Consider the following 26,695-nt stretch of genomic DNA (forward strand, 5'->3'; position numbering starts at 1 on the left):
GCTCAAGATATACATTTATATATATATATTTATTTATCTGACCCACAAACGGAAGTACAATACAGCACAATTGGACCATCTATTTTTCCATAGGCCTGTGCTGTTTTTTGTTTCTGTATTTGATTTTTTAAGTGTAAGACAAGGTTGAAGTGACAAGAACAACAATTCCGAGTCACCTGCAACCCCATTGGGGGACAAGTGCTATACAATGTGGATTTATAAATCTGTATGAAATGTTTTCATACCATAACTTTTGTGCAGGCTGCATGGTGGGGAAAAGTCATAATAATGCCAATGTAAACTTAATACTAAAAGAGCATACACAAAAGTAGGCATTTTTTCATTTGTTTTAGCTATGCCACAAAGCTTCTTTAGAAAAACTCTCTCAAGGTGACTATACAATTGATGCTCCAAAGAATTCCCCTTTTTGGGCTCTGGAGGAGAAAACCCTTTTCCTGAATTGTTGGAAAAAGGAGCTTCAGGACAGAAGCGTCAAGACAATATTTATGATACACAAACAATAAATGTTCTAGCTTACAGCCACGCTACCCTGAGAACGTTAGATCTCGAAAGCTAAGCGGGTTTGGCCCTGGTTAGAACTTGGATGGGAGACCGCCTGGGAATACCAAGTGCTATAAACTTCTCTCCCCGGCTAAAATGCTGAGGGGTTCCGTCAAAAAACAGTGCCACACAAATGTGCGTTCATCTGAGATGACACGATGTGGTGACCCCTAACGGGACGGACCGAAAGGAAAAGAAGAAGTCCTGAATCTCAAGACAATTTGACAGACCGATGCAACAGAAACAAAATCTTCGAATGCTTCTAGAAAGAAAATGTCACTGTCTTTCTTCCTGATCTTGGAACTGATGTCAATTTGTACTTATTGTAATTACTTTTCACACTGTTTGATGACTCTAAATATTATCCAACGGTTTCAAACCGCAAATCAAGCGAAGCTCCCCTTGAGTTGAGTGACACCCTCCCTGCAACCTGTATGGACTTTCCTTCAGCTGCCCTCCAAGCGTACACACGCCACCGACTAACGACGTCAACTTCCTGTCGGCCTTCGTCAAGGTGAACCAGCACCAACATTTCTGACATTCCAGTCCTTCCCCTCACAAACGCAGGCGTGAATCCTCGTCCCAGACGTAACATTAAGCACTGATCATTTTCCCCTAGCAAGGTGGTTGTTTCGCCTCGGTGCGTGAGGTAGTGGCACTGTAATTATGTCGAGTTTACAGCTGAAACGCAGCTCGTGGAATTCCTCTGGCAGCTGGAAGTCCACCTGTAAATGTGACACCTTTAACCAAGGAGCTTTTCGCCCGAAGCTAACAGAAACTGCTGCGATCGTCTATGTACAGACGCAGCTGGAAGGATACGCGGACCGGAGGACTGAATGGATTTTAATTCCTCATATTGGATTATTTCTAAAGTTACATCATGTGTAGTTGTATTTCTTCAGGTCAGGTCAGAGACCTTTTATTAAGCCCCCCCAAAAACATGCATGTTGAGTTCATTTAAGCAGTCAAAATCAAAGAATAAAAAAAAAGACAATGGTTCCTCACTATCCAACTACTAAACACGGACAAATAAACCCACTCAACTTGCACGTGGACCAGCTTGAAGATTTGGGTTACAGCTGTGTCCTTTTCTCATTGACTGTAACTGTAGCCGCTGTGCGGGTTTAATGATCCCGTCCGTGTATGAAAGAGGAGATCACGTCGGGCAGGTGCTGTGGCGGTGTTGCACAAGGGTGCTTTGTGTCCACTGAGGAATTCACTTCTCACCACGTAGATAAAAAGATTCAAACCAGCACGCACATATTGGAATAGAATAGAATGGTCTGTTGTGGAAAAACAATGAAAATCAACGCACTCGCATTCACACCTACGGCCAATTTACGTTGACTCTTCAATGAACCTAACGTGCACATGTTTAGAATGAAGATAACCTGAATTGGAGTTCAAGCCCAGAACCCCTCTGTTGGGAGCCAGACGTACACACCACTACTCCCCGTGTCGCCAGAATTAATAGTCATATGTAATCAGAGTGCTTCCTGATGTGCACGTGAGTGTATTCTTTGTTTTCTGTTTGCTACTTTCCAAATGTTACCAATGGGATGGACATGCTCTTTAGTGTTGATCTTTTACTGTTCTGGCCTGCTTTGACATTTAACACCGGGTGCTTCTGGTCTTCTTTACACACAACACTTTTTTCATGCTCAAGTTTGTATTCTTTGTTGGATCTGTGGGCTGACTCATAATGACTCAGCGCGCCACTCTCTCCTAAAAATATTTGACGTTACAGCCGCTGGTTCTAGCAAGATCCGACGTGAGGTCATCGATGCCGCATTTAGCCTTTTACACACGTTTTCCCACACGTGAGAAGCATCTCCTTGGAAGCCAAACATTTGAGTATAAAGCCCAAGAAGACCACAATAAAGTCTTGTGGACGTTATATTCTGGCTGGCTCCTTTCTTGAAATTGGGTACAGTTGGAGAGTAGTTTATTTATGTCTCTCATGTTCCAATAATATTGTGTTTGCTGGGAAACAAAATCCATTTAAAGTCAGAAGTAAGCGGATATTTCATGGCCTTATTTTTCTTCAGATGCTAAAGTCATTTTTGCAAAAGTGGAGACTGAGATTTACTTTACAAGCTTTGTTGTTTTACATATATATGTATATATCCATCCATTTTCTTTTGTCGCTTATCCTCATAAAGGTTGCGGGGAGTGCTGGAGCTGATCCCATCTGTCAACGGGCAGGAGGCAGGGTACACCCTGAACTGGTTGCCAGCCAATCGCAGGGCACATACAGACAAACAGCCACACTCACAATCACACCGATGGGCGATTTAGAGTGTCCAATTGCGTGTTTTTGGGATGTGGGAGGAAACCGGAGTGCCCGGAGAAAACCCACGCGGGCACGGGGAGAATATGCAAACTCCATACAGGCGGGGCCGGGATTGAACCTCGGAACTGTGAGGCCACCGCTTTCCAGTCCCTCCATCGTATAAACACATACATTGTTAAAAAATCATAGTGATTTATGGATTTTCCTTTTTGGATTATCTCTCTCACAGTGGATATGCACCTATGATGAAAATTTCAGACCCCTCAATGATTTCTAAATACTTATTTTCTTCACTGTGTGTGTGTGTGTGTGTGTATATATATATATATATATATATATATATATATATATATATATATATATATATATATATATATATATATATATATATTATTTTTTTTTTTAAATTGAGACTATTAATGTGTTCTGCTTGTAAAGTGCAAAATGGGCCCTCAAAATCACCGTTAATAATCACTGCAGCACAAGAGAATATGATTTTTAAACTATTTCTGGAAACCATTCGGCTCGAAATGATGTAGAAATTTTAATGATGTTCTGCTGTGCAACATTTGAATGAAAAGAAATAATTGAAATGTAAGGGATCTTTTCGTATATACACTACGTCAATATATTTACATTTCATTTGATAGTGGAGGAGACATTAACGCAGAGACTTTTTCAGTCATTTGTTTTTGGTTCACGTATTGATTTAGTAGACGACCTGCTTTATGGTTCCATTTTAATCGTTCTCAGTGTTGACAGAAACCAATTCACAGATCACAAATCATCTGTCCTACCCAGCAGTCTCATTTGGGTCTGATTGAAAGTCTGAGATGTGAGGTTCTGGCCTTTGGATGCTGTGAGAGGGAAGAAGACAGCTGGGGACCTGATGTGGTAATAACATTAAAAAAAAAAAAAAAACATTTATGGTTCTGCTTCTTTGTTTCTTTTCCTTGATTGTCAGAGTCAACGTTTTCTCACAAAATGCTTTATTAGAGTAAAAACTTTGAACGGAATTTGTTGTGGATGTCACTCATCACAAAACAGCCAAACAAAAACATACTTCTGCTGTTAATCCTTTAGATGCTCACTGAGCTGCAGTTTTTCGCTATATGAAAACTTCTTTTAATTGAAGTTTTAAAATACATTTAATAAATAATGATTAATTATTAATAATTTTATAAACAACAATAATATTTTTTAGATTTTTCCGTGTACTTTTTTGACGGCTCTGTTTTTCTGACTATTTATGTCTGTTTTTCTGGGTATTTTTTGTGCCCTGTTTTTCTACATTTTTCTTCTTTTTCCGATTAATTTTTCTCTAAAGAAGCGTACAGTACAGTGAACTGGACATGTACTCTCCAGGCAGTCCTCATAGGCGTGAATTTGTTTATGCAGTGGATTCAAAAAGTCTACATTCCCCTCTTCAAATGTCAGATTGTCAAAATGAGACCAAGATACCAAATTCCTGAATTTCTTCCACCATTTGTGACCGAACGGATTGAATCCAGGTCCTCAGAACTGTGAGGCTAACGCTTTACCAGCTGATCCACCGTGCCGCCCATTTAAAGTTATTTTAAATGGAAATGGGCATAACGCTTCCACCATTTAAAGCATTTCTGATTAACCCCATATAATTTTCTGATGGGTGGCATGGTGGAACAGCTGTAAAGTGTTGGCCTCACAGTTTTGAGGTCCAGGGTTTGATCCTGTCCTCGTCTGTATGGAGTTTGCATGTTCTCCCCATGCCTGAGTGGGTTTTCTCACACTCACACTGGGCACTCCAGTTTCCTCCCACATCCCAAAAACATGTAACATTATTTGGACACTCTAAGTTGTCCCTCGCTGTGATTGTGAGTGTGGCTGTTAGTCTCTATGTGCCCTGCGATTGGCTTGCAACCAGTTCAGGGTGTACCGTGCCTCTTACCTTTTGACAGCTGGGATAGGTTGCAGCAAACCCGCAACCCTTGTGAGGATAAGCGGCAAAGAAAATGGATGGATAATTTTCTGATGTTCTTGTAGTCTCTTACATATTTTTTTCTTCTAGCAGAAGACTGAATGTTTTGCACTAACAGTGATCTCATATAGGTCACATTAATGGTGGACAATTTTTGAAAATGATCTTAGTCACCACAAAAACCTAACATTCAAACAGGGGTGTGTCGACTTTTAGATCCACTGTATACGCTCCGTCATCGGTCGACGACCACTCCAGTCAGCTGCGATATACGCGAGCTCACCTGTCACACTAATGGGGACAAGCAAGATAGAAAATTGATGAATGGCTAGCGATGGAAGAGTGCAAAGTAAGATTTTTTTTTTTTTTCTTCACAGGCCCTCAAATCCATGCTGGGGCCCCTTCTGACCGCCACAGGCTGCGATGCTTGTTGAGTCAACCCTGACAGATGTAATCAGGTGTGGTGCACACTGCCCACTTAACATGCCCTCAACACGTCATAGTTCCCTCCGCACTGAGCCAAGTGTCACCACGCTGCTGCCAGTGAGTCCGACAACACCCCATCATCCACACCCTGAAACGCCTCCTCGACACCACCGTGACGCCTCCACGCCATCGGGGTGTACTGTGACTCTCCAGTCGGTTGCGACGGGGCCAAGACGGGGAAAAAGGAGGCGTGGGGTCGCCTAATCTCCATCAGATGGAGCCGTGAACGCCGACCACCTGAAGCTGTTTTCACAAGGCTGGATCACGTTCAACACACAGGGGAGCTCATCGGCAGTGAGCGTGAACCTGGCGCCCTCACACTGCTTTAGTTTTCCCAGGGTTGTCTGACTCACAACATCATTAGCACGTGCACACTACCGTTATTCAGAATATGCCAACGTCCCGCTTGACCCCACCTTTCCCCGCTTCGAACTCCTCGCTCCAGTCTGATGACCACGCTAGTGTTGGAGAGGCCTGTCAAACAGATGCTAATTAACTTTCAATCATATTGTTGTCTTGGCTCTGTACAAGAAACGTTTTACATCGAATCGGAAGGGTAGTAAGAGGGAAAAGGGGAACAAGCAGTGCCGTGACCTTTCTGTTTGCTAAACATAAACCCCTGGCCTATGATAGCAGCATGAAGGGCCTCTTACACTAGCCAGCCGGCCCCCTTCGCCCAGGCAAATAGGTCAGCGTGGTCAGGCTGCAATCTCCATATGTCGTAGGAAATGGAGGCTCTCCAAGTTCCACATGCGACGTGTTGTCAACCATCAGAGGCCCGCCGGCTGAAGTGACAAGAGCTTTCAGGAGGGGTGCAAGGGAGAAGAGGAGGGAGGGAGAACCAGAAGACAAGCGTGAGGTTGTGTCGTAAAGGGACTGATGATCCACACATCGGCCCAGATTGCCTGGATGTTGGGTTTGCGTTGAGACGATGACTCCACGCAGTTGTCTGTGAACACTGATCTGAAATGACATTACAGATTGAATTCAATATATATGTCATGTCATTATTCAAGCTGCTTATCCTCACAAGGGTTGCAGGAAAGCTGGAGCCTATCCCACCTAGCTTCGGGCAAAAGGCAGACTACACCCTGAACTAGTCGCCAGGCAGTCGCAGGGTAGATGTCGACACCATGACTGAGCGGGAATTGATCCCACGCTCCCTGTACCAACGGAAGGCGTGTGTACCACTACACCATCAGTGACACGTTCAATATATGTATGTATAGATATTTTTTTTGTTTCGTTACCAGTCACACGTTACTAAACGTGATGCACACAACACCCTCCAATATTATCACATATTGAAACGTTAAGCTCGAACCTTAGGTCTCCAAAATAAGTCCCTCGCCAAACACATGGTTCAGCAGTTTAGAAAATCATTAAAAAAAATCACTTGTGTTTGTGTGAGCTTTGATGTCTTTGTTATTGTTCTGTTTTTGTCTTCAATGTAGGCGGCACAGGGTCAATGAACCTCCAGATGTGCCCCGCCCATCTGCCCATGTGAGCACACAAACACAGCATCAACAAACACCCCGCGACCTTTAACCGTGCCAAAGCCACCTGCATACACAATCGGACAACAATAAACACAAATAAGCTCTTGATGGCGCCGCACAAAAGCCAACGCCGAGGAATGATAAGGTCCTGATAGTGTCTGCCATATTTGACTGCTCAGCGCTGACAGATTGATGGCTTTGTTGTGGCATACAGACGAAGAATAATTTGGCGGTTGGTGACAAGGGATGGAGGCTAGAATATCAGAGTAGGTAGTTCGGTATATTCTACTGTATCTTTACGTGTACAGCGGCTGGTCACTTGGGTTGAGCGTCAATTGTTTTACTCTGGTACACTTGACTTTGCAAATTGAGAACGTACGAGAACATTTGTAGTAAGAATGTTATCTTCCCGGTGAAGAGGATTGCAAGCATTACAAGGTTTAAAATTGGCTGTACGGCGCAGTAAATGGCCAGTTTTTCTCTTTGCCATTTCTGTGGTGTTCTTCGGAGAGGTACGGCACAGGAACATAACACAATTCCAAAACCCCCTAACCTCACTCTTCAGACTGTCAACAATAAAACTCCACACACCCTTTCTCTATAGCACTTGTACTTATCTGGGTCACAGGTGAGCTGGAACCTATCCCAGCTGACTTTTGGCACAAGCTACACTAATGCCAGGGCACATATTTACGCCATTCACACTTAGATCCACACCTAATGACAATTTAAAGCCGCCAAGAAACCGAGGGTGCTCGTTTTTAGCAATGTGCGAGGACGCCTGGGAGAACAGCAGCCGAACTCCGAAATGCAAACACTGAGGCATACATGCTAACACTCATATGGTAGAGAATAATTCAATTAAATAACTAAATCTCACCTTATTCTATTGAGCTAATATATTTCACAGCTGGGATAGGCACCAGCACTCCCCGTGACCCTTGTGAGGATAAGCAGCGAAGAAAATGGATGGATGGAAGTTATAAAGACGGCGGAATATAACTTTGATAGCAGTGACATGGAGCCGATATGACTGATTCGAAGAAGCAAGTCATTCCCCATCATGACTTTATTGAAGAAAATTGTCTGATGGTGGCTCTAAGAATGATTTGTGGCATTTGTGTTGTCTTGTGCCAGCATCAGAACAACAAGCTTGTGGCAACCAAACTATTTTGTGTGACCTGAAAACACACACAGCTAAGGTGTGTTTGTTTTGTCATTATCATCAGTATTATGCTCAGTGTTTTTTCCCCCTTCCAGTATGAGTACAGGCCAAGTTAATAATAGAAGGCAACTACATATTTTCCCCATTGTGCCAAGTTATCAAGACGGCTATTGTATATTGATTGACGTACATAAAATAATTTCGAGGTTTTTGTACTATTTTATATTATTTTTTAAAAATGTGCTTAAATAAAGAAGTTGAATCAGTACTTTTTGCTTTAACCAGCATCTTTTGGTGGGGGGAATAACAGAACTTTTTAAATAAGTAGCGTGTGCAAGTATATAGCCCCCTTTGCACCTTCTTCATTTGACACTTCATGAGTTCATTGAAAGTTCTTGTTCAGTGTAAACGTGCATCATTGCGCAAGAAAGACGCAGCGGTTCCTGGGCGGCGGTCCTCCCTTCCCTGGGGCGGCGTGTGACTGGTCGGTCCCGGCGTCATTCAGGGGGTGGGCTGCACCGCTAATTTCTAAATGCCTGCTGTGTGTCAATTTGGGTCTCAGTCTGCACGGTCGTGTGAAGCTGTCAGCAGCGGTAGCGGCAGCCACCAGCGGCTGCGGGTCCGAGCCGAACTTGAGCTTTCCTGCATTTCACATGACATGAGCCTCTGGAGACGCGGGTCTGCATTGAGATTGGAGAATCTTTTTATTTGGATGGTGGTGCCGCCGAATCCGTGCGGCAGACCGTGAACTTTAACTCTAACTTTTCTTTTGGCGTGCGTGGCTGGTTCACATTTTGACCATCTTGACAAGACTAGATTATTATTGGGGGTTTTATTTATTTATTTATAATTTTATTTTATTTTATTTTATTTTTTTTTTTTTTGAAGATGCTCCTCGAGAGGTCGGTTTTGCTGTTGCTTGTGTTCTGTCTGGTTCCGGTGCTCGAGGCTGACGAGTGCACGCCGTGCCATCTCCGGACTTGCCCCACCGGGGCGACACACGGTTGCGACGGTGGCCGGACCGTGGCCAAGGATCCATGCGGGTGCTGCGAGCAGTGCACACGCCTGAAGTGGGAGCGGTGCGGGGGGCCGGACTGGAGCCTCGGCTACTGCTCCCTGGGGCTGACCTGCGCCTCTCTCAACTCGACTGGTGGTGCGACCATCCCTGAAATTGGAGTGTGTAAAGGTGAGTGGAGTTCTTGCATGTTATCGTGGCAATTTTATGTCGCTTAGAATTTTCCGACAGTAGGCAAGGCCACGGGAACCTGGAGGGGTACAATGTGTTACCATTTGCTTTTGTAACCAACAAGTGGAAATTTACTGTACCTGTACCTTGTCCCCCCTTTCAAGATACATTTGAGTACAAATTTCCATCCTCTTTTAGCTTACCTTGAAATTGACCCCTATGTGCCCTCCTGTAAAAGTGCAATGTCGTAACATTTTGGGCTACAATTTCCCCAGCGTGATATCCTCATGCTGCTTTACTTTTCCCATTGATACTGTAACAAACAGTTGTATAGGAATCCAGTTATTTAGGGTATGCTAGTGAATTGTCAAATTAAATGTACACCCTTGGACAAAGTGCATGATTAGGCCTGTTTTGAAATATGTTGCTTTTGAACCCTTGATAGTTTGCCTGTACATTTATTTTGAAGTGAAACAATTACCCTATGTCCAATGTGCGTTGGAGCTTGAGGGACAAAAGGCAAGGTATACAACCATATCTATCGTTGTACAATATTCTGTCACCCAGACAATGGCCGGTCTTCAGGGGTCTCCCTTTTTGCCCCATGAAATGGTACAAACCAAACTGGCATTCAATAAGTATGCAGGATGATGCACAAGTTAGCTTGTGTTGAAGCCCTTTTTTGTAGTAGTTGTTGCCCCCATTGTGTGCCCTACAATATTTAAATCAGCCAGTCTAGTCCTGGCTGCGGTGACTGTGAGTGTGTGCCCGCTGTCTGTCAGTTTGGAGAGGCTCCACAGCTCTAAAAGACTCTTCCTTGTTGCAAGCAGGCTTCCCAGCCTTTCTCGTACTTTCTTTTCTTTGAAGCTTGAGTCACTCTCAGCTGCAGAGCATGACAATGTGTTTGGCAAATTGAATTACGGGGACTCGAGCCCTGCGAAGTCTGCTGTTGAAAAACGTACAAGGTTTTCAATTGAGATGTGACTGAATTAAAGGAGCTGTGCATGGGAGCAATTTGGAAGTTGGAGCATTTGTTTTATTGCCAAGCTGCAACATTGACGGGATGTGCTCATTTTGTATGCGGTTTGTGTCACTTTGGTCGTGTAACTTCAAAGCAGTGTGTCCGGGTGTCAGGTTCCTCCACATCCACAATGAATGACGTAGCAACAACTTTCCTCCGAGGAACAGACCCTCCACCTGCAGTCTGTCTAGCCCTGTGGGGAAGATTGAAGAGGACTGACAGCTCTCACTGGGTGTCTGCGTCCCTTAACCTTATCCTTCAATTGTCTCTGTAAAGGTGTTCGAAGTCAAGGTTCCGCGGGAATTAGCAGGGGTCTCAACCCCCAGGCCATGTCGGGAGACTGATCCTCATGCTCTTGTTAGGCTGCTGTTTGGAGGGCATTTTGTCTTCAAATGAGTAGCTCTAGATGGTCCAGGAGACCTAATGACTCATGTGATTGAGTTGTGGCTCTGGTCCTGTGGCTCCAGGGATTTTAGAGCATGCTGCTGATCCTCCAGTCGCACATTCGTGAATGAAGCTAGAGGGTCTCGGTGGGGGTGAAGCAACACCTCCCGGTGTGTCTTCAGGGGTCACAGTAGGCAGCCATCTGAAGACTGATCCCAGATTTCCCTCCCCAAGCTCCAAAGGTCTTAAAGTGATTAGACTGCAATCAGCACTAGGGGGTAAATGTTTCCACTTTCTGAGCTCTTGCTTTTCTGCGCAGTGTTCTGGAATTCTGGGTGGTCACATTTTGTTAGTTTGGAACAACAAGAAAATTATAGTGGAGATGTGATGCCTTGCATATTCCTTGAGAAGAATGCTCTTTTAATCTCCTATTTTACATCATCTTGACTGTTAGAGTACAAAATCCTGCTCTTTAAGAAATGTGTTAAAAATGACTGGGTACGTCCTCAATTACATGTTTTCTGATGAGCTGATAAACAGAAATGATGGCATTAGCCTGAGAAAAATGTTGCTCGTAAAATAGTGCTTTAGATAAATTGTCTACTTAGAGTGCAGACTAAATATGCAAAATATGTAAAAGAAATGTAGCCCCTTCCGTTTGCATGCCGTGTCTTGAGTACACAAGGACACGCTTCAAAGGAAAGCCATCAGACCCTCTTGAATTATCTGTGATCTGCCTGTCAGGCAGGTGAAAATCATCTTGTCTTCACTGTTAAATCATTTGTTTAGAGGTTCTCGCGTCAAAGTATTTCCTTTCCTCAACTTTGCATAGGCTGTCTTACTTGGACACGATGTTCACTAGCCGCCTTCACATGCCTTTACTTCTCCCTTCCTCTGGTATTATCTAATGTTTCAAAGACTTCCTTTTTAGCTCCCTATCAGCCAGAGGGCCTCTAGGGGTCAGCTTTCTCATCCCGATTGTGGATGCCAAGACAAGCAGACTGAGTGGCTGAGCGAGGGATCCCCCTGGGATGAAGCCACGGGCCTTGGCCAGAGTCATGCCGGGCCAGATCCCAGATAACCAGGTCTGACTTGGCTATGGTCGGGCAGGCATTGTATAAACAATGTCCAGTCTTTCAGTGACTGTTTGGACTCTCTCTACCTTTCTCTAAGTGCCATATAACTAACCTCGCATACAGACGTGCACCTTTGTACCTGCCATTTCATAAGAAAACACACCGCCAGTGACGGGAAAACCTTGGGGTGGAACACTTTCTGATGAGGATCATTACAAGGTGAAAGGAAATCAGTGAGAGCATTTTGGGTTTGGTTTATTGAAAAGACGTCTTTTCCTGGCTGCCTGGGAGAGCTATTAACGGCACAGACTAACTCGGGTTAAATAAAGGTAACACCGCTTCCTTGTTCAGTCACACACGCTTGGAGGCTCGTTTGCATCTGTCATCACTCAGGAATCATCAAGGCAACCATCCAGAACTTGGGGAAAAAAGCTTTTAAATATGCTTACATTACAGTCACAATGAGTCATTGGAGATATTTTTTTATTGTTAGGATTGCATATCCCAATCAGTTGGATTTAATGACTTTCAAGATCATTCAGATCACTCCAATGCTACTATAACTAAGAGTAAAAAGGATTCTTAACAATTGAAGCTATATTTCAAATAACGGAATGGTGTGCATTGTTCCAATTTTGGAGGGAGAAGAAAGCCAGAGAGTTAAAATAAACTCCAATCTTGTTTCAACGTGGTTCTAATGAGGCATGGAAGCCACATGCTTGGGAAAGTGTCACACTTTGTCTCATCCTGTTTACTCTGTTGCCATTCTTGCTGATCTTTGACAACTATGAAGAAGGGCAATTTGCTGTATGCACTAGTGTTTAGTCATGCATTCACAGGAAAGGGACACTATGGCTAATGTGTATGTGAGGGCCCTCTTTAATCCCGCAGTTTTTGGTGGTTATTCAGCAATGTGGCCAACGGCTCCGTCGTTCCCTCTGTGCTATTTTGAAGATTGGTCCAAGTGTGGCTTAGCCTCAATGTGCCATCTCTGTGGCAGAGGCTGGCCTGGCAAAAGAACAGTATCTGGTGTAATGAGTGAGGTGCAAATGGCCTCGGTACAGACGAGGCGTTTCTAGGAAGCAGAAGGGATTCAAGTTGCTGGGAGTGCCCCATGCTGTGGAACAAAAGCTAGCGAATTGGCTCAATGGCTGGAGTAGCGTGACACAACAAGGGGCGGGGGGCAACCCAGAATTAACCTTGGCACTTTTGTAAATGTTACGCTTTATAGTTAACAATTTACAGGAGGGGCCACAAGTAAATTATGTAAAGTCTAAGCATGGAACTACACACAATGGTAATGGCTTGTTTGGGGGATTTAGTTTTTGCATCCTATACATTTGCGTTTTAGAGCACGTACTTGTACATTTTTGCTACAATGGAGTCTGATATCTTCCCGCATGGGACACATTTGTGGAGATTACAACATGACAAATGAACTTCTTCTTTACAACCTATCAGAAACAGAAAATTGATAGATCGTTTAAGTGTTTCTCGTGACAAGCTTACATTTTGTGTCACCGTCCACCCCACTCTCATCTGCAGTGCTTCCGGAACATCCGGAGGCCGGCCTGGAAGACGAGCGATGCCCGCTGATGACGGGCTGCGACAGAGCCGATGGTCAGTGTGTTTGTGATGCCAGGCACACCTGCCTTGGGTCTTTTACCTACCAAGACCTGGAGACCTGTATGAAGGCCCATCCAGGTAAGACACCCACTCCCATTTCACACTTAAGTACTTTTCAAAACAAAACCTCATGAGTATAAAAGTCTAAGAGGTCCTAATCCTCAACAGATGTTGCTCGGATGTGACTAATATTACTTAGCTATTGTAGTGATGACACACACATAAAGACTTCTGGTTTCTTGTGACTCATCGATGACTGTTGTCCTCTTCTCTGTGGCCGGGGTCCCTCCAGAGGGTCGGAACCAAGAGCCCCGGGGAAGACACAGGCAGAAGTATGTGGGACCGTCCGACCCGGCCTGCATGTTCTCTGGATGTAACCTGACCGCTGACGGATGTGTGTGCGAGTCTCGGAGCTGCAGCCACCATTTTGCCTTCATCAACCTTAGCCAGTGCCGAGAAGCCGCAGGTAACTTACAGGTTGAGCTTGGAAACAAAAGCAACAGTGGAGCTGTATACTTATTTAGCGTTGGTGTTATGAAGACTGCAATGTAGTGAAGTCGGAGAAGAGGTTGCTGTATTTGTTTTTGTCCAACACACATTGAGGAGAGACATGATGGCCGTCAGCTGCATGCACTGACAGTACGAGGCAGTAGATGACAATGAATGGCCTTAAGCGTGATGCTACACATAAGCACCAAAGAAATGCGTACCACCCCGGCACACGGTTTCATGGAAATCAGGTTTTCCCGATTAATCCATTAGTGGGCAGCGTCCCATTTTTGGGACATCATGATTTTCATGCATTACATCCTTCAGTATATCAAAATATTTAAGTGTTTTAAGCTCATTCTGATTTTGATTTTTGGGATGATCTACTAAGAAGACCCAAGTACCCTCTCGCGGGCAGCGTACCATTTTTGGGACAAGATTATAAATTAGTAAAGTTATCATATAACTTAACCATAAATGAAAAAGTGTTGTTTCCTTGATTTCCTTTTATTTATCTCAATAAGGCAAAAAATTGCCATCCTACCCATGAATGGGTTAAGACAAAAAAAAAAAAAAACTGCAATCAACGCAATAATGCGTGCCCTCACGTGTTTTTGCTTGTCTAAGGTTAAAGGTAGAATCCTATGAAGAAGGTGCAATTTCCTCCACTTGTGCCACTTTTTCTAAACACTCCACCACAATAACTACAATTGTTCCTTGCCTTTGATTTCCTCATTTAGATCATGAGCTACTGTCAGTGGCTGCTCCTTGAGTGACAAGAGAAAAAAATATATATCATAAGAGACACAAAATGAGAAAGTTGACGTAAACCTGCAGTGTAACGCTTGACTTATGCAAGACAAGACTACAATAGAAGCTGTTTGGTTATTTCCACTTGGAAATCTTCTTATGCCCAATAAACATTCGGAAGTGGTCTAAGGAGTGGAGTGGCGACATAGAGTGAAAACCAAACAACTGTAACTCATTGGTCATAGATCTTAAGTGGGTGTTTGTTTCCCCAGGAAGTTATGTTGATCAAAAGCACCATCATTAAAACCTGTAGAGACAATGAGAGAAGTGCAGACAGTTGTCTAAGGTTGTTAATATCCCAAAGATCAACTGATGACGGTTTCAGTGAAATGGGTAAACAACATTTTTCAGCGGCTTATGAAATTGTCACCGCACACACAAACACGGTTGATGGTCTTTCATTATGAGGTAAATGTGCTTTCTTGCAGCTTCACATTGTATGTTGTAGGTTTGCGTTTGAAGCCGTGTGTCTGTGTTTATACACGTGTCTTGTGTGTGATCGGAATTTTGTCTGTTGCTGTGTCCCAGGCAGACATTTTCCTTTGTCTGCCGTCAAGAGGAACTTCCTCTGACAGCCAAAACAGACCCACGTGGTTGGAGATCTGCTTGCTCGCTCTTGTGAGAGCCCGTGGCTGATTCCATGAGGCCATGATTGTTTTTAGATGAAAGAAGAGATGAATTCTAAATTTGGCCTCTTTTTTTTTTTTCTTAATTGATTAGCTCAATTGATTCCATGAGATTAGTCCAGAAAAATGATTCTTGTTTGGGAACCATGGCATTCAGTTGACTACTTTGAAAGATGAAGGAATGTAGAGGAATTGGGCAGAAATATTGGTCAACCAAGGAAAACTAACTCCAAACACTTTCCAGGACTTTGTTTGGTCTGTCGGTCAATCTGCCTGGCAATTGGCTGTCACCCAGACCGGGCCGGGCCTTGCCAAACCCCCAAAGTCAGATGGGATAATACTTCAACTTACCTGTCACCCTCAACAAGAGGAACTGTACAATGTGTACAATGTTGTCGTAGCAGGTTGCCTAGAGCAGGGGTTTGTTCCTAAATTTTATTGCGCCAATGAACATCTTTTACATTACAATGCATACACAGGTTAATTATATCTTCTGCTTTGTAGGGGAAGCGCATCAAATCATTCTGCCTGTACATAGCTAGATAAACACAAAGTATTAAATGATCTTGCTTTCAAAGACTGTCAACTGTCGAGCGCAAATATTAATATAATAGAAATAAAACTGTCATTACATCAAAGGGTTGCATACTAATTGTATTTATAATACAAAGATTTAGATTCCATCGCGACATTTTACGGAAGACCGTATATAGCGGCACTTGTGACAGGACATGAACAATGTTTTCTCTTTAAACTTGTTTCAGTCTTGAGACGTTTGCTCATTTCATTCCACTGCAGCGATCTGTCATAATATTCCAACTTTGCTGCTCCCAGCGCCTCGTGACCTTGTTACCTTGTATACTGTATTTTCACCGCAATCTTGTTCCCCTCTGGTTTGCAAGCCGCTGATGTAATGTGGCTGCAAATGTTTAATCTGAGGTAACATACTGAGCAGACACTCCCTCATGTCCGGGACTAAATAGGATGTGATAAGTGGTGGGGGGGTGGGGGTGGGGGTGGGGGGTACTGCAGGCAGCCACTGGAAGATAGGAAATCACGAGTGAAGCCAAACATTTTGATGAGGTTTTTCTGTCAGGCCCGTTGCTTAGAAGAGCGGTGTCGGGTCATTTTACACTCAAGGAGAGTTTGTGTAATTCCTGATAAGGCCTCTGACTGCTATTTGGAAGGAATTCCCCTCTTTTTGCCTGCTGATATGAATAAGCACAAACGATGTTTAGAGGAGTCATACAATAGGTGGTACATAATAATAGTCTTATCACAATCTCGCAGATAGCATTTGAGCAAATATACACTCTAATACAACAACACACTGCTACAACCCAATGGGGAGTTCCCACTTTGTTGTTCATATTTAATAACGTTACCAAGATACATTTTGGCCACAAGAATACAGATACCTGCACAATTAAGCGACAATAGATAGCTTTATCAAAATTTCTGAATTTGCAAGATATTAAGGCTCGCTTTTGCTTGACCCTGTAAGAGAAGAGAAATGAACATTATTTGTGCTACTCTGGATACAGTTTGTAGTGGTGTAGAACAGCACTATAAAATGTTTTTAACAGTTGGCCACTATCCTGTAGCTCAACAGAGTACAACCATGCAAACTTTTAACTATATATTAAATGTCTACCCATCTATTTTCAATAAACCTTGTCCCCTTTAGTTTCGCAGGACACAATAGACAACGGTTCATTCATTTTCATAAATAATTCTTCAAATAACTTAACTTGTGTGTTTTTGTAATGTGGGAGGAAGCCAGAGTTAGCGGAGAAAAGATATGTAAACAGATGAACATGAAAAGTCCACACAGGCAGGCCTGAACGTAGATTCAAACTCACAACCTCTCGACTGTGAGGCAGGTGTGAAACTAGTATTCCGTCGACATATTTTATATTACCCTTCCATCCATTTTATAAATTGAGTGTTATTGTCTTAAAAAATGCTTTTTTGCTTCTTGAGAATCAAATTAGTTTCATGGTATTAGTGGTGAGACAGTTCTACCTAGCTAGCTGGCTGTTTGTGTCCTAAAATTAAAGCAAAACAGCTTCTTTCTTTGAAAACCCATGTGGTTTTTCAAAAGGATCGCACTCGTTCAAAAGTCCAGTCTCTCCATGTCCCATTAATGGCCCAGCTTCCTCCTCTCAGCCGCTGTAAAAGCAATGTTAATTCTGCTCGGCTTCAGTTTCTTTGTGGCTAAGCTATTAGTGGTAAGAAAGACTACCACTGGTTGCTTGGTGGAGGTGGTCAGGTTCAGCATGTTTTTTGTGCGCAGCCAGCAAGAAGATGTGGTCCTGCTCTCTTCTCCTTCTATGTTTGGCATCGACTTCCGTTTGGTTGCACCAAATGGAAGAAGCTAAAAGACTACAACAGTACAGTCATTGACTTCCCAAACCAGAGCAAATGGAGCAAACAGTACTTGGACCATGGACCTCATCTTTACCCAATTTTTAGTAGTTCTTCAGCCAATGGACAAAGATTCCAATCTCTTTAAAATGTGCAATGGTTTGTGCTGGCAGGTGATACACACGACGACATATCCACAAGCTTCTGGACATGGTCTCAGTTTCTCAGTTTCTGCAAAGCATCCTGCTCTGTGGGCCCCACACTAACTCACATACACAGAAAACAATACCAACTCTCCCTGCCGAAGGTCTTGGCGGGCATACAGCCAGGCCCCCACAGTTTACACTAGAGATAGCCTTTGTGGAGCAACTTTAAAAAATCTTGGGATAGACCAGAAACCCACGGAGGGCAGCTGGACTGAGACGGCTTTGTTCTCCCCTGACTTGGTTCCAAAGTCAGTTGGTGAACAGAACTTGCATTGTGCACTTTTTCCATGAGTAAACGGAGGCTGTCAACACAAGTCTCCTCTGCCTGGCCGAAGCGCTCTGGTTTGGGGAAAGACTGCTTGCCTTGTGCCTTGGTTGGGAGTGCAGGAAAAAAAATATGCAGAAGGGAGATGTTTTCATTTCTTCAATGAGCTGCTAAGATGCCAGAAATACGTGTTGTTGACAAAAGAGCTCATTCTGTGATAATGGAGTCATTTTCTTATCCTCACTCCTTCAAGGTCAGCTTCGAAAGTATATCTGTGAGTTGGGGCCAGGTTTATTTTTAAATTCTGCAGATTTTGTTCTGGCCTAAGGTTTTCGATTTCTCTTTGCCACCATGTCTTTAAACACAAGCACCCAATGGGATTTTAGCTGAGACACTGAATCAAGTATACCAAATCAATTCTGTGTCTGTGCAAACTGGAGTATAGCCATCATTATAATACAAAAATTGGGTATAATTAGAGCCATCCATCCTCAGTGAGAGGGCACAATCAGCAGAAAATCCATTTGCTGTTGACTTTTCCCATCCCCTGTTGTGTTTGAAAATGTGCCAGCCAGAAAATTATATTAATTAGACCTGCAAAGGACGGGTGGTTTTGCAAATGGAATCTATTTATTCACTTCATTTAAATGACAATGGTTTGTCTGACAGCTGCTTTTCCCAGTGAATGCGAACCGCATCCATTATCAGTGTGAAAGAGTAATCACCCTTCTCTCATCAAAAGTGTTTTTCAGTGCAGAAAGAGATCATTCTAGAGCATTTTCTATGACCGAGCACCGCACGAGGTTTTCATATGCAAAACCAGTCTTGAAACCATATGTAACAGTCGGGCTTGGACTTCATTGTGCTCATCTGATCATCGTATAGAAGATGTTCATTAAACTTCACCAGAGGACGAGGGCCAAAAAATCCTTGAATACCGACCGATCTTTCCTCTAAATTTCTATGACTACTTACAATGAGAGCTTTGTGTTAGTACTCGCTGTTCCCATGGTGCCTGAGTAAACGGTACAGTAAAGATACATAACACTCCTAGTCTAATTATCAAAGCCAAAAAAAAAAAAAAATAATAATCCCAATCCCCAATTTAATCTTTCATTACATTCCACTAATCTAAATACAGTGGGCATGTATAAGCACCCATTCTAGCGAAAGCTCCATTAATGCAACACAGAGCAGACCTTTAGGTTAGAATTATTGGGGATAGATGTACAGCCTCTGGTACTATGTTCAAAGTCATCAGAGTTCTGGGCTTGAAATTCTCTCACTCTCCCTTTCTATTGCCCTATTTTGTTGGCAAAGTTCAGAAGGCTTCTCTGATAGTTCTTTAAATAACAGGGATGAGGCATAGACTCAGACAGAGTTATGTTGCACTATGGAGCCAACAGATGGAGCAATCTCGAGTCTGGGAAGCTCATTAAGAAATGGAAATGCAGCCAAAACCTCCATAAAATATCACACCGTCTGAGCGTGTGGGGTTTAACCGCTCTCACAAACCAAAGACTGTATGTGCATGACAATATTGTCACGTACATCCCATATCTAAAGCAAAATCCCGATTTTAATGGCATTGTCTAGTGACACATTCAGGTCTTTACAAAGTGGGTAAAGATTGAAATGAGCAATTACTGTACTAGACTTTCCTCATTCAGCATCTCTGTTTGAGCTGCTATTCCAGGTTTCCGTTTAAAGTGTTTATGTACTGCGTTCAGGAGCGGATCTGTGAAATTGCTTCATGAATTGAGTGACAATTAGAGGACTGAGCATGAGTCTGTGTTCCCAATCCCACTCTCTGCCAGTGCTGTATACATTACTGTGGCATTGAAAACCAGAAAAGATGTGATGTCCCTTTGCTTGGGTAATCCAATCTTGGTAAGGTAGATTCTGTTCCCTAACAATGTTTGTACAGAGAGGCCTTTCACTTTTCTTTTCCTGAACAGCCTCCAAAATATACCCCATCAAGCAGCTTTGCCCAGATTTGCAGATTTGGCCCTGCATCCATCTCCCACCAAACAAGGGGTATCAGAGCTATTATGTTAGTTCTGGTGTACATATAGACCAAGGCATGCCAAGTGAAGCAGAGCATGGAGAAGAAGAAAAGCTCTGTTGAGGGACTGTTTGGGTTGTGATGATGATGGGAGGGATCCGAGACACCTTTGACGGGCTATTCAAGGGCCTTGTCACGTCTAAAGTAGCGCCCTCGTTTCCCTGACAGGACGCCATAAAGCTGTCACAGACTGAAGTGGGGATCTAATGACTGTGTACAGGGTTTGTGTTGGATGGCAGCGTGAACTAGGGATTTAAGCCGTAATATGAGTCGCGTCTTTGTAGAGTCGCTCAACTGAGTAAGAGGTGTGAGTTGGACAACACTCCCCACATTTGTGCCGATACATGCAAGCCACAAGACATTCTTGTGTTCTTAACATTTAGTCAGAGTGGGTCTGTCTGTGCGTAAATTCTTTTGGTCGCCAACCTCCTGTGTATAGTTGTGAAGGTACGGATCTGACCAAATCATTGGCTAAATTTCCAAACTGGTGAAATCTGTTATTTGATGTGAATAAAATCTACTTCAAAATAAGCCTAATTTTGATCCACAACCATTTAAATATGAAATGGAAGTTGTCAAGATTGTTATCCTATCAAATCTTGTAATTATGTATTGGTGCATGCAGCATCAATTCTGGATTTAGATGAATAGTCATCCATCAAGAAATTTTCTAAACTAGCTTTCTGTATTAGTTTCTTTAGAGTTTCAGTGAGTTGGATCCTATTACAGCTGACTTTGGGTGAGAGGTGGAATATACTCTGAACTGGTTTCCAGTCAGTCACAGGGCACATAGAGAGTGATACCATACACTGTCACGGAGTGGGGACTCAACTCACGCTGCCTGGACCAGAGTCAGGCAAATGTACCACTTCACCATTATTGATTCTGGATGAAATATTACAACTTACCCATAAATCTATTAAGATCTTGAATTGTATCGATTTGCACATTTATTTTGCAGGTGACATTTAAATTTTGTGTTCTTCATCATGTTATCAATGTTCTTGTCTTTATTTGTGTCGATTTCAGAAGAGCTAAGGTGTGCCAGCGTTACCTGTCCTGCTCTCAAGGTGTCGTCGTGCCCAAAAGGCTCAGTCTTGACCAAGAGTTACACACCTCCTGCTGGTTGCTGCCCCTCTCTCCCACCCCAGTGCACCTGTGATTTTGGGGCCTGCCGCCAGCCTCACTGCCCAAGTGGACAGCGTGCTGTTCCACTCAGCAAAGCCAACGGGCAGCCGGGAGACTGCTGTGATGTCTTTGAGTGTCAGAAAGGTGATTCCACCCAAATGCACATTACACAAACTCTTCTGACCGCCCTCCCACTGGGGGTTGTGGTTATGGTACAGGTGGTGAGAGATTCATCTCTTTCTCTGAGGCAGTTATTCACTTCATGACACCCCCACCCGACCACCACATAGTTGCAGGTTAGATAGAGGTTGATCCCCCGAACAAAAAGCTACATTGGTAACGCTGAAGTAAACTGTATGATCCATGGTTGTATACACAGTTTCATCTGCGTTCAAAACAATCCTCCGTCTACGTATAATTTAATAATTGACTGGGAATATTGGATTTTAGTCGAGGCATTTGGTATAAAACTTTCTATGGAGCTTGTGTAGTGAGCTAATACAGTCTTGAAAGTATTCAGCAAGATAAACCCAAGAGCAATAATTTGATCATCAAGCACGTGGAGAATAAACAAATATCATGCAACATGAATGGTATGATGTCATACTTTAAACTAAAAGTGCTCTAATCAGTCTTTTAGCCACCTAAAGAGAACTGACAAAGATGAATGAGTCAAGCAATTCCCTCTGTGGGCCATTAACATTTTTCTTATAATGCTCATCCAGGAAATACAATGCGCCTTGAGTAACTTCCTCAGAGATTTTCCTGCTGTTTGCGCAGCTTTCCCTCTTTTGTTTTGCCCTGCATCACAACACTGGAAACTAGAATTGAAATTCCAAATCATGCTTCATGTTTCAGACCCCGAGAGAATCAGTGAGACTGGGAGGGGACCTGTGCGAGTGCTCTGTTTACTCCACACTTTCAACAAATATTCAGTGTTTTACCAACAGACCAAATTCCCATTCTGTCCCTTCCACATGTATAAATGAGTGCCATGTCCTGGAATTAATGGACTTAACAAGCCCAGTGACCAGAAAAGCGCTTAGGCTATGAATTTGTTCAACAGAAGTGCAGTGTCAAAGGTTTTCTGTCTGGTCACACGTCCAGAGGGAAAAGGTTCAACAGTTCATTGATGGGAATGCTTTTTATGTGCTCCATTCCGCCAGTTGGGAGGGTAATCTAGTCCGGCAGGCCGGCAGGGGCTGAATGGCAGCCGTGGGAGCCATGGGATCAGTGTTTTGATAACAAGTGTCTGCTGCTCTTTGGGCGTTAGGCTTGATGCCTTTTGTGCAGCCCCTACTGTCTGTCAGCCATGCATGCCTGAGCGTTGTGACGCAAAGTCGAATAGACGGGGACATTGAGGAGGACAGGCACCAAGACATGCTGTCACTGCTCATCTCTGTTGAAATCTCTAAAATAATAGCCCTAATCTTTGTGACGAACAGCCTCCGTGAACCCGGGAATCTTGTGTATCATTTAAAAAAAAAAAATGTATATAAAGGGTTTTACTGTAAGTAAAGATTATGAAATACTCCAAAGATCCTTTAGTATGGACAAGAAACCTCATCGGACCAAGGCCATGCCAGAGACTAGAGTGAAACACAACATGCCCTCATTGTCACACTGCATTCACTATTGGAATGATTCATGTTTCCATTGCCCACTTGGCTGTGGGTTTGTCCCACTTGGCTGTGGGTTCGTCCAAGTCTGCGGGCTGCAGTGACACCATGTTCCACCTGTTTTCAGAGTTGTGCCATTGTTGGCTGAAAAGAGGACTGTGTGTGAAGTTATTAATGATTCTGTTTGTTGGCACAGCCAACTTGTTGGCGTATCCCGTGTACTCAGTTTTGAGTGTACGCGTTCAAGACAACACGTTTTCGGGAACTTTACATCGGCGTTGAGCAAGAAGGTTGAGCTCATCACAATAATTGCTTTCATGGAGTTCTGCTTGAGCCTGTCACAGAAATTAAGAACCTGGTTACAGGGGCTATGACAAAAGGTGGATTTCGCAATGAGCTTAACTTCCCATTTTATACTTTTTTGTTGCACTTCATCTTGAGGATTCCTGTAATAATTGACAATGTTAAAACTGGTCCGGTTTCCAGTGTGGTGTGTGAATCACAAGCTACCATAAATATTATGGTAAATTCAGCACTAAGCAATGATTTCAAAAGAGACTTTTAGGATCTGTGTTAACCAATTAACTGATGGCAGTTTGTCTCGCTCCACCTTTCAGATGGTTGGTACCTAAATATAGGGTGCTAAAATGTGGTGCAGGCACAGGTCAGTTATTTAGGTCCTTAAGCTCCACCAAACAGTTTAGTTCAGTTCAGTTACAGCTCTGCAGCTAAGCTTCCGTGACTGCAGATGTGTCTTTTATCACTTCCCTCATGTGTATCTAATGGTAGTTGCTATGTGGTCAATACAGACAATAATGAGTCACCCAACATTTCAACACCAACAACATCTTTGCACGGTTCTTAACTAAGACTTTTTGGGGGCGATGAGAGTCATACTATTGATATTTGCATGAGTAGTTTTCCAAAAGTGGTAAAACAAAAGAAGTTCTATTTTGTAGTAGAAGAAGATTGATTGACTCCACCTGCCCACTTTCTGCAAAAACCTCAGAACCACTTCTATTTTCTTTTGCTCTGCACAGCAAGCAGCTAACACTTTTTCAGTGCTTGACAGATCCCGATGAAAGTCCTCCTCATCGCTTTGGCTTTATTGTCTAACACACCACACAAACCCACATGGTTAACCTCAGCCCTCAGTGCCAGTTTCTTTTAGATGAATGCCAAAGGAGGAAAATCAGTGATTGTATACTATGCTGGTGAGGGGGGGAAAAAAAAAAAATATTGGCACCAGATCAAACTCCTGTACTCCCCGCTTGTATGCTTACTACTCACTTTTAAGGTTAATTCCATTTTTCATTTTTTTTTCTCTCTAGTCTCTCCCAAGTGTGTTCACAATGGAAAGGAGTTCTCCGAAGGAGAAGTGTACCGCATGGATCCGTGCTGGCTATGTCAATGCCGGGGAGGAATCTCCTTCTGCGCCAAGGCAGAGTGCGCCGAGCTTGACTGTGAGAACTTCTACATTCCTGAGGGCGAGTGCTGCCCCGTCTGCATAGGTATGTTTTTGTACAGAAGCCACATGAATGAAAAGCACAACGTCTGTCTGGAACAAGGTGTCAAATTCTGACTTTATATCAGTCATTTTATTCATTTCATTCATCTTCCCTTACACTTATCCTTACTGGGTTCGGCTATCTTCGAGCGAGGGGCAGGATACACACTCAAATGGTCGCCAGCCAATTGTAGGGGATCAGTTGCTTTACTCTTGGGGAAAAAAAAAAATGCCCCAATCAGTGGTTTCGTTGGGCCTATGTTAGGGAGGGTGAACTCTCTTGTAAATACTTCTCAAGCCTCCATCCCTCCAAATTATTTGGTAGTATCAGTTTATGGTGAAGTATTATTGTCTTAGCACCCCTAAAACTGATTTTCACTCTCCCTAAAATAATTATCGGTTATAGCCACAGTTAACCAAGTAATGGTGATGTGATCAAATGATCCATATTTGGTTTGACGAGAAAGTCACAGTTTCACGGTACAGGTCTTGGCATGACGACTGTGATCACAAATAACAGCTCGAGAGTTTCTCGATCCCCGTGAATGGAGCTTCGTGACTGGAGCATCTGAACAGCAGGCTTGGCCACGCAACACGCAGCTGACTCTTGTTTTAATTGTGATCGTAAAATATTTACTTTCTTTCTTCTTTGTAGTTCTGAGTCACTGGGACACTTGTTAAAACTCAAAGCCGAGCCGATGCCAAGCTCGAAAACTACAAGCACCAAACTATCGAATATACTCGTTACAAAACGCCGGGTTATCATGCACAAGTAAAATTCTGTCATAACGTTTTTTAATAGATGTAGTTGATGATTTGAAGAGTCCCTTTCTAACAATAAGGGGACATCAAAATTTAACATAACTGGCTTTGAGCAAACTTAACTTGAATGGCTTCCTCATAAAATCTTAAAGTAAACATTTAACGTCTTCCCAGTTTTACCACACATGCACAATACATACTGTATCTACTACATGTGGATTTTAATATATGGCATCCACATTACTTTGTCTCAGCTGGCAGCCAAAGGAAATTGCCGGCAAATCCCTTGTCAGCATTTCTACAGTGAAAGAGTCCATAAAATCACCAGAACGTCCTACTCGTTGTTTTTGGTTTGACTGATTTAAGTTTTACTGTTATGTTTCTCTCACACCTAATTCAGCAACTCCGCCGGGAGTTGGTTGCCTGCACCGAACTGGACATGTGGGAGAAAGTTGCCAACTTGGGAAATTAACATAGCAGCATTAGCGTTGCAGTACAGAGCTAAAAACGGAATGCCAATTTTTAGAGTCATCATGTGAAGAAAATGTTTGGCGGGAAAAAGAAAATGGAGGCCAATGGAAGCAACAGAAAAGTCTCGAGAGAGCTTAAGAATTGTAACCTCTGTCTTTTTTCATTATGTAATAAAAGTACATACTTTGAATGTATCAAATCAAATAAATGGCCCAATCACAAACTGTAGAACATCACCTCAGGTTTACAGCGGAAAGTTCTCCAATGTTGATTCTCAAACTATCAGAAAACTTCCTGAATAAGACCTGTCGGAGTCCACATCTTAACTTCTTTGCTTTATAGTCAAATTATGGCTGACCTTTGCAGTCCTCGCTTTTGGCACAGCCAAGCCTTTATGAGTGCTACCACCAGCAAGTTGAAACGATGTGAGGGACGGCATGATGAAACCGTTGCATTCCAAGTCCTGATTCAAGCTAAATCCATTCATAAGTCGGGAACCTACAGTAAGTCATCCAAATCCAAAGCATCTTCTTCATAGCGCTTGGTGTCTGGCTCTGTTCCAATCTCCTTATTAGCTCCCCCTTGGAGTATCAAATTCCCTGGTCCTACTTACAGTAGGGGCATACGCCATATATTGGAGTGAGGAACTGGTTTTAGATTTACTCCAAGGTTGTGAAACCAAACGACCACATTAATCTGGATGAGTTTTTTTTATTTTCATTGCTCCCCTGCTCAACGTGGGTCCTCTTGCTTGCTTTCCAGATGTGGAGTTACTGTCAGTGGACAGCACAAAGGCCAGCTGCTGGGTGAACAACAAGCTGCGAGCCCACGAGGAGCAGTGGAAAGAGGACGACTGCACCTTCTGCCAGTGCGTGGATGGTGAACCGCACTGCACAGCCATGGCCTGCAAGCAGAGCTGCCAGAATCCCGTCAAGATCCCTGGAGAGTGTTGCCCCTTCTGCGAAGGTCAGAATCAGCTTTATTGGCCAAGCGCCGTGCAAACTGCGAAATGTGTTTTCATCAATGAACCCCAAGTAGATACGATTCTTGTCTTTGTGAACTGAGCATGTGTTGGAGGCTCCTGCGACCTTGCAGTTGTACTCCAGAAGCCATGTCGACATGGGCT

General features: G+C 43.3%; 1 protein-coding gene across 1 annotated transcript in view; it reads left to right on the plus strand.

Moving 5' to 3' along the window:
• The first annotated feature begins 8,362 nt into the window (after positions 1 to 8,362).
• Positions 8,363 to 26,695, plus strand: part of crim1 (cysteine rich transmembrane BMP regulator 1 (chordin-like)) — a 32,262-nt gene continuing 13,929 nt past the window's right edge. Inside the window, exons 1-6 of the mRNA XM_061844238.1 lie at positions 8,363 to 9,147; positions 13,174 to 13,332; positions 13,547 to 13,720; positions 21,112 to 21,354; positions 24,161 to 24,340; positions 26,332 to 26,535. Coding sequence (XP_061700222.1) covers positions 8,850 to 9,147; positions 13,174 to 13,332; positions 13,547 to 13,720; positions 21,112 to 21,354; positions 24,161 to 24,340; positions 26,332 to 26,535 — 1,258 coding nt within the window. The 5' untranslated portion in view covers positions 8,363 to 8,849. The remainder of the gene's footprint in view (positions 9,148 to 13,173; positions 13,333 to 13,546; positions 13,721 to 21,111; positions 21,355 to 24,160; positions 24,341 to 26,331; positions 26,536 to 26,695) is intronic.

The sequence above is a fragment of the Syngnathoides biaculeatus genome, chromosome 15, assembly GCF_019802595.1.
Source record: "Syngnathoides biaculeatus isolate LvHL_M chromosome 15, ASM1980259v1, whole genome shotgun sequence".
NCBI lineage: Eukaryota > Metazoa > Chordata > Actinopteri > Syngnathiformes > Syngnathidae > Syngnathoides > Syngnathoides biaculeatus.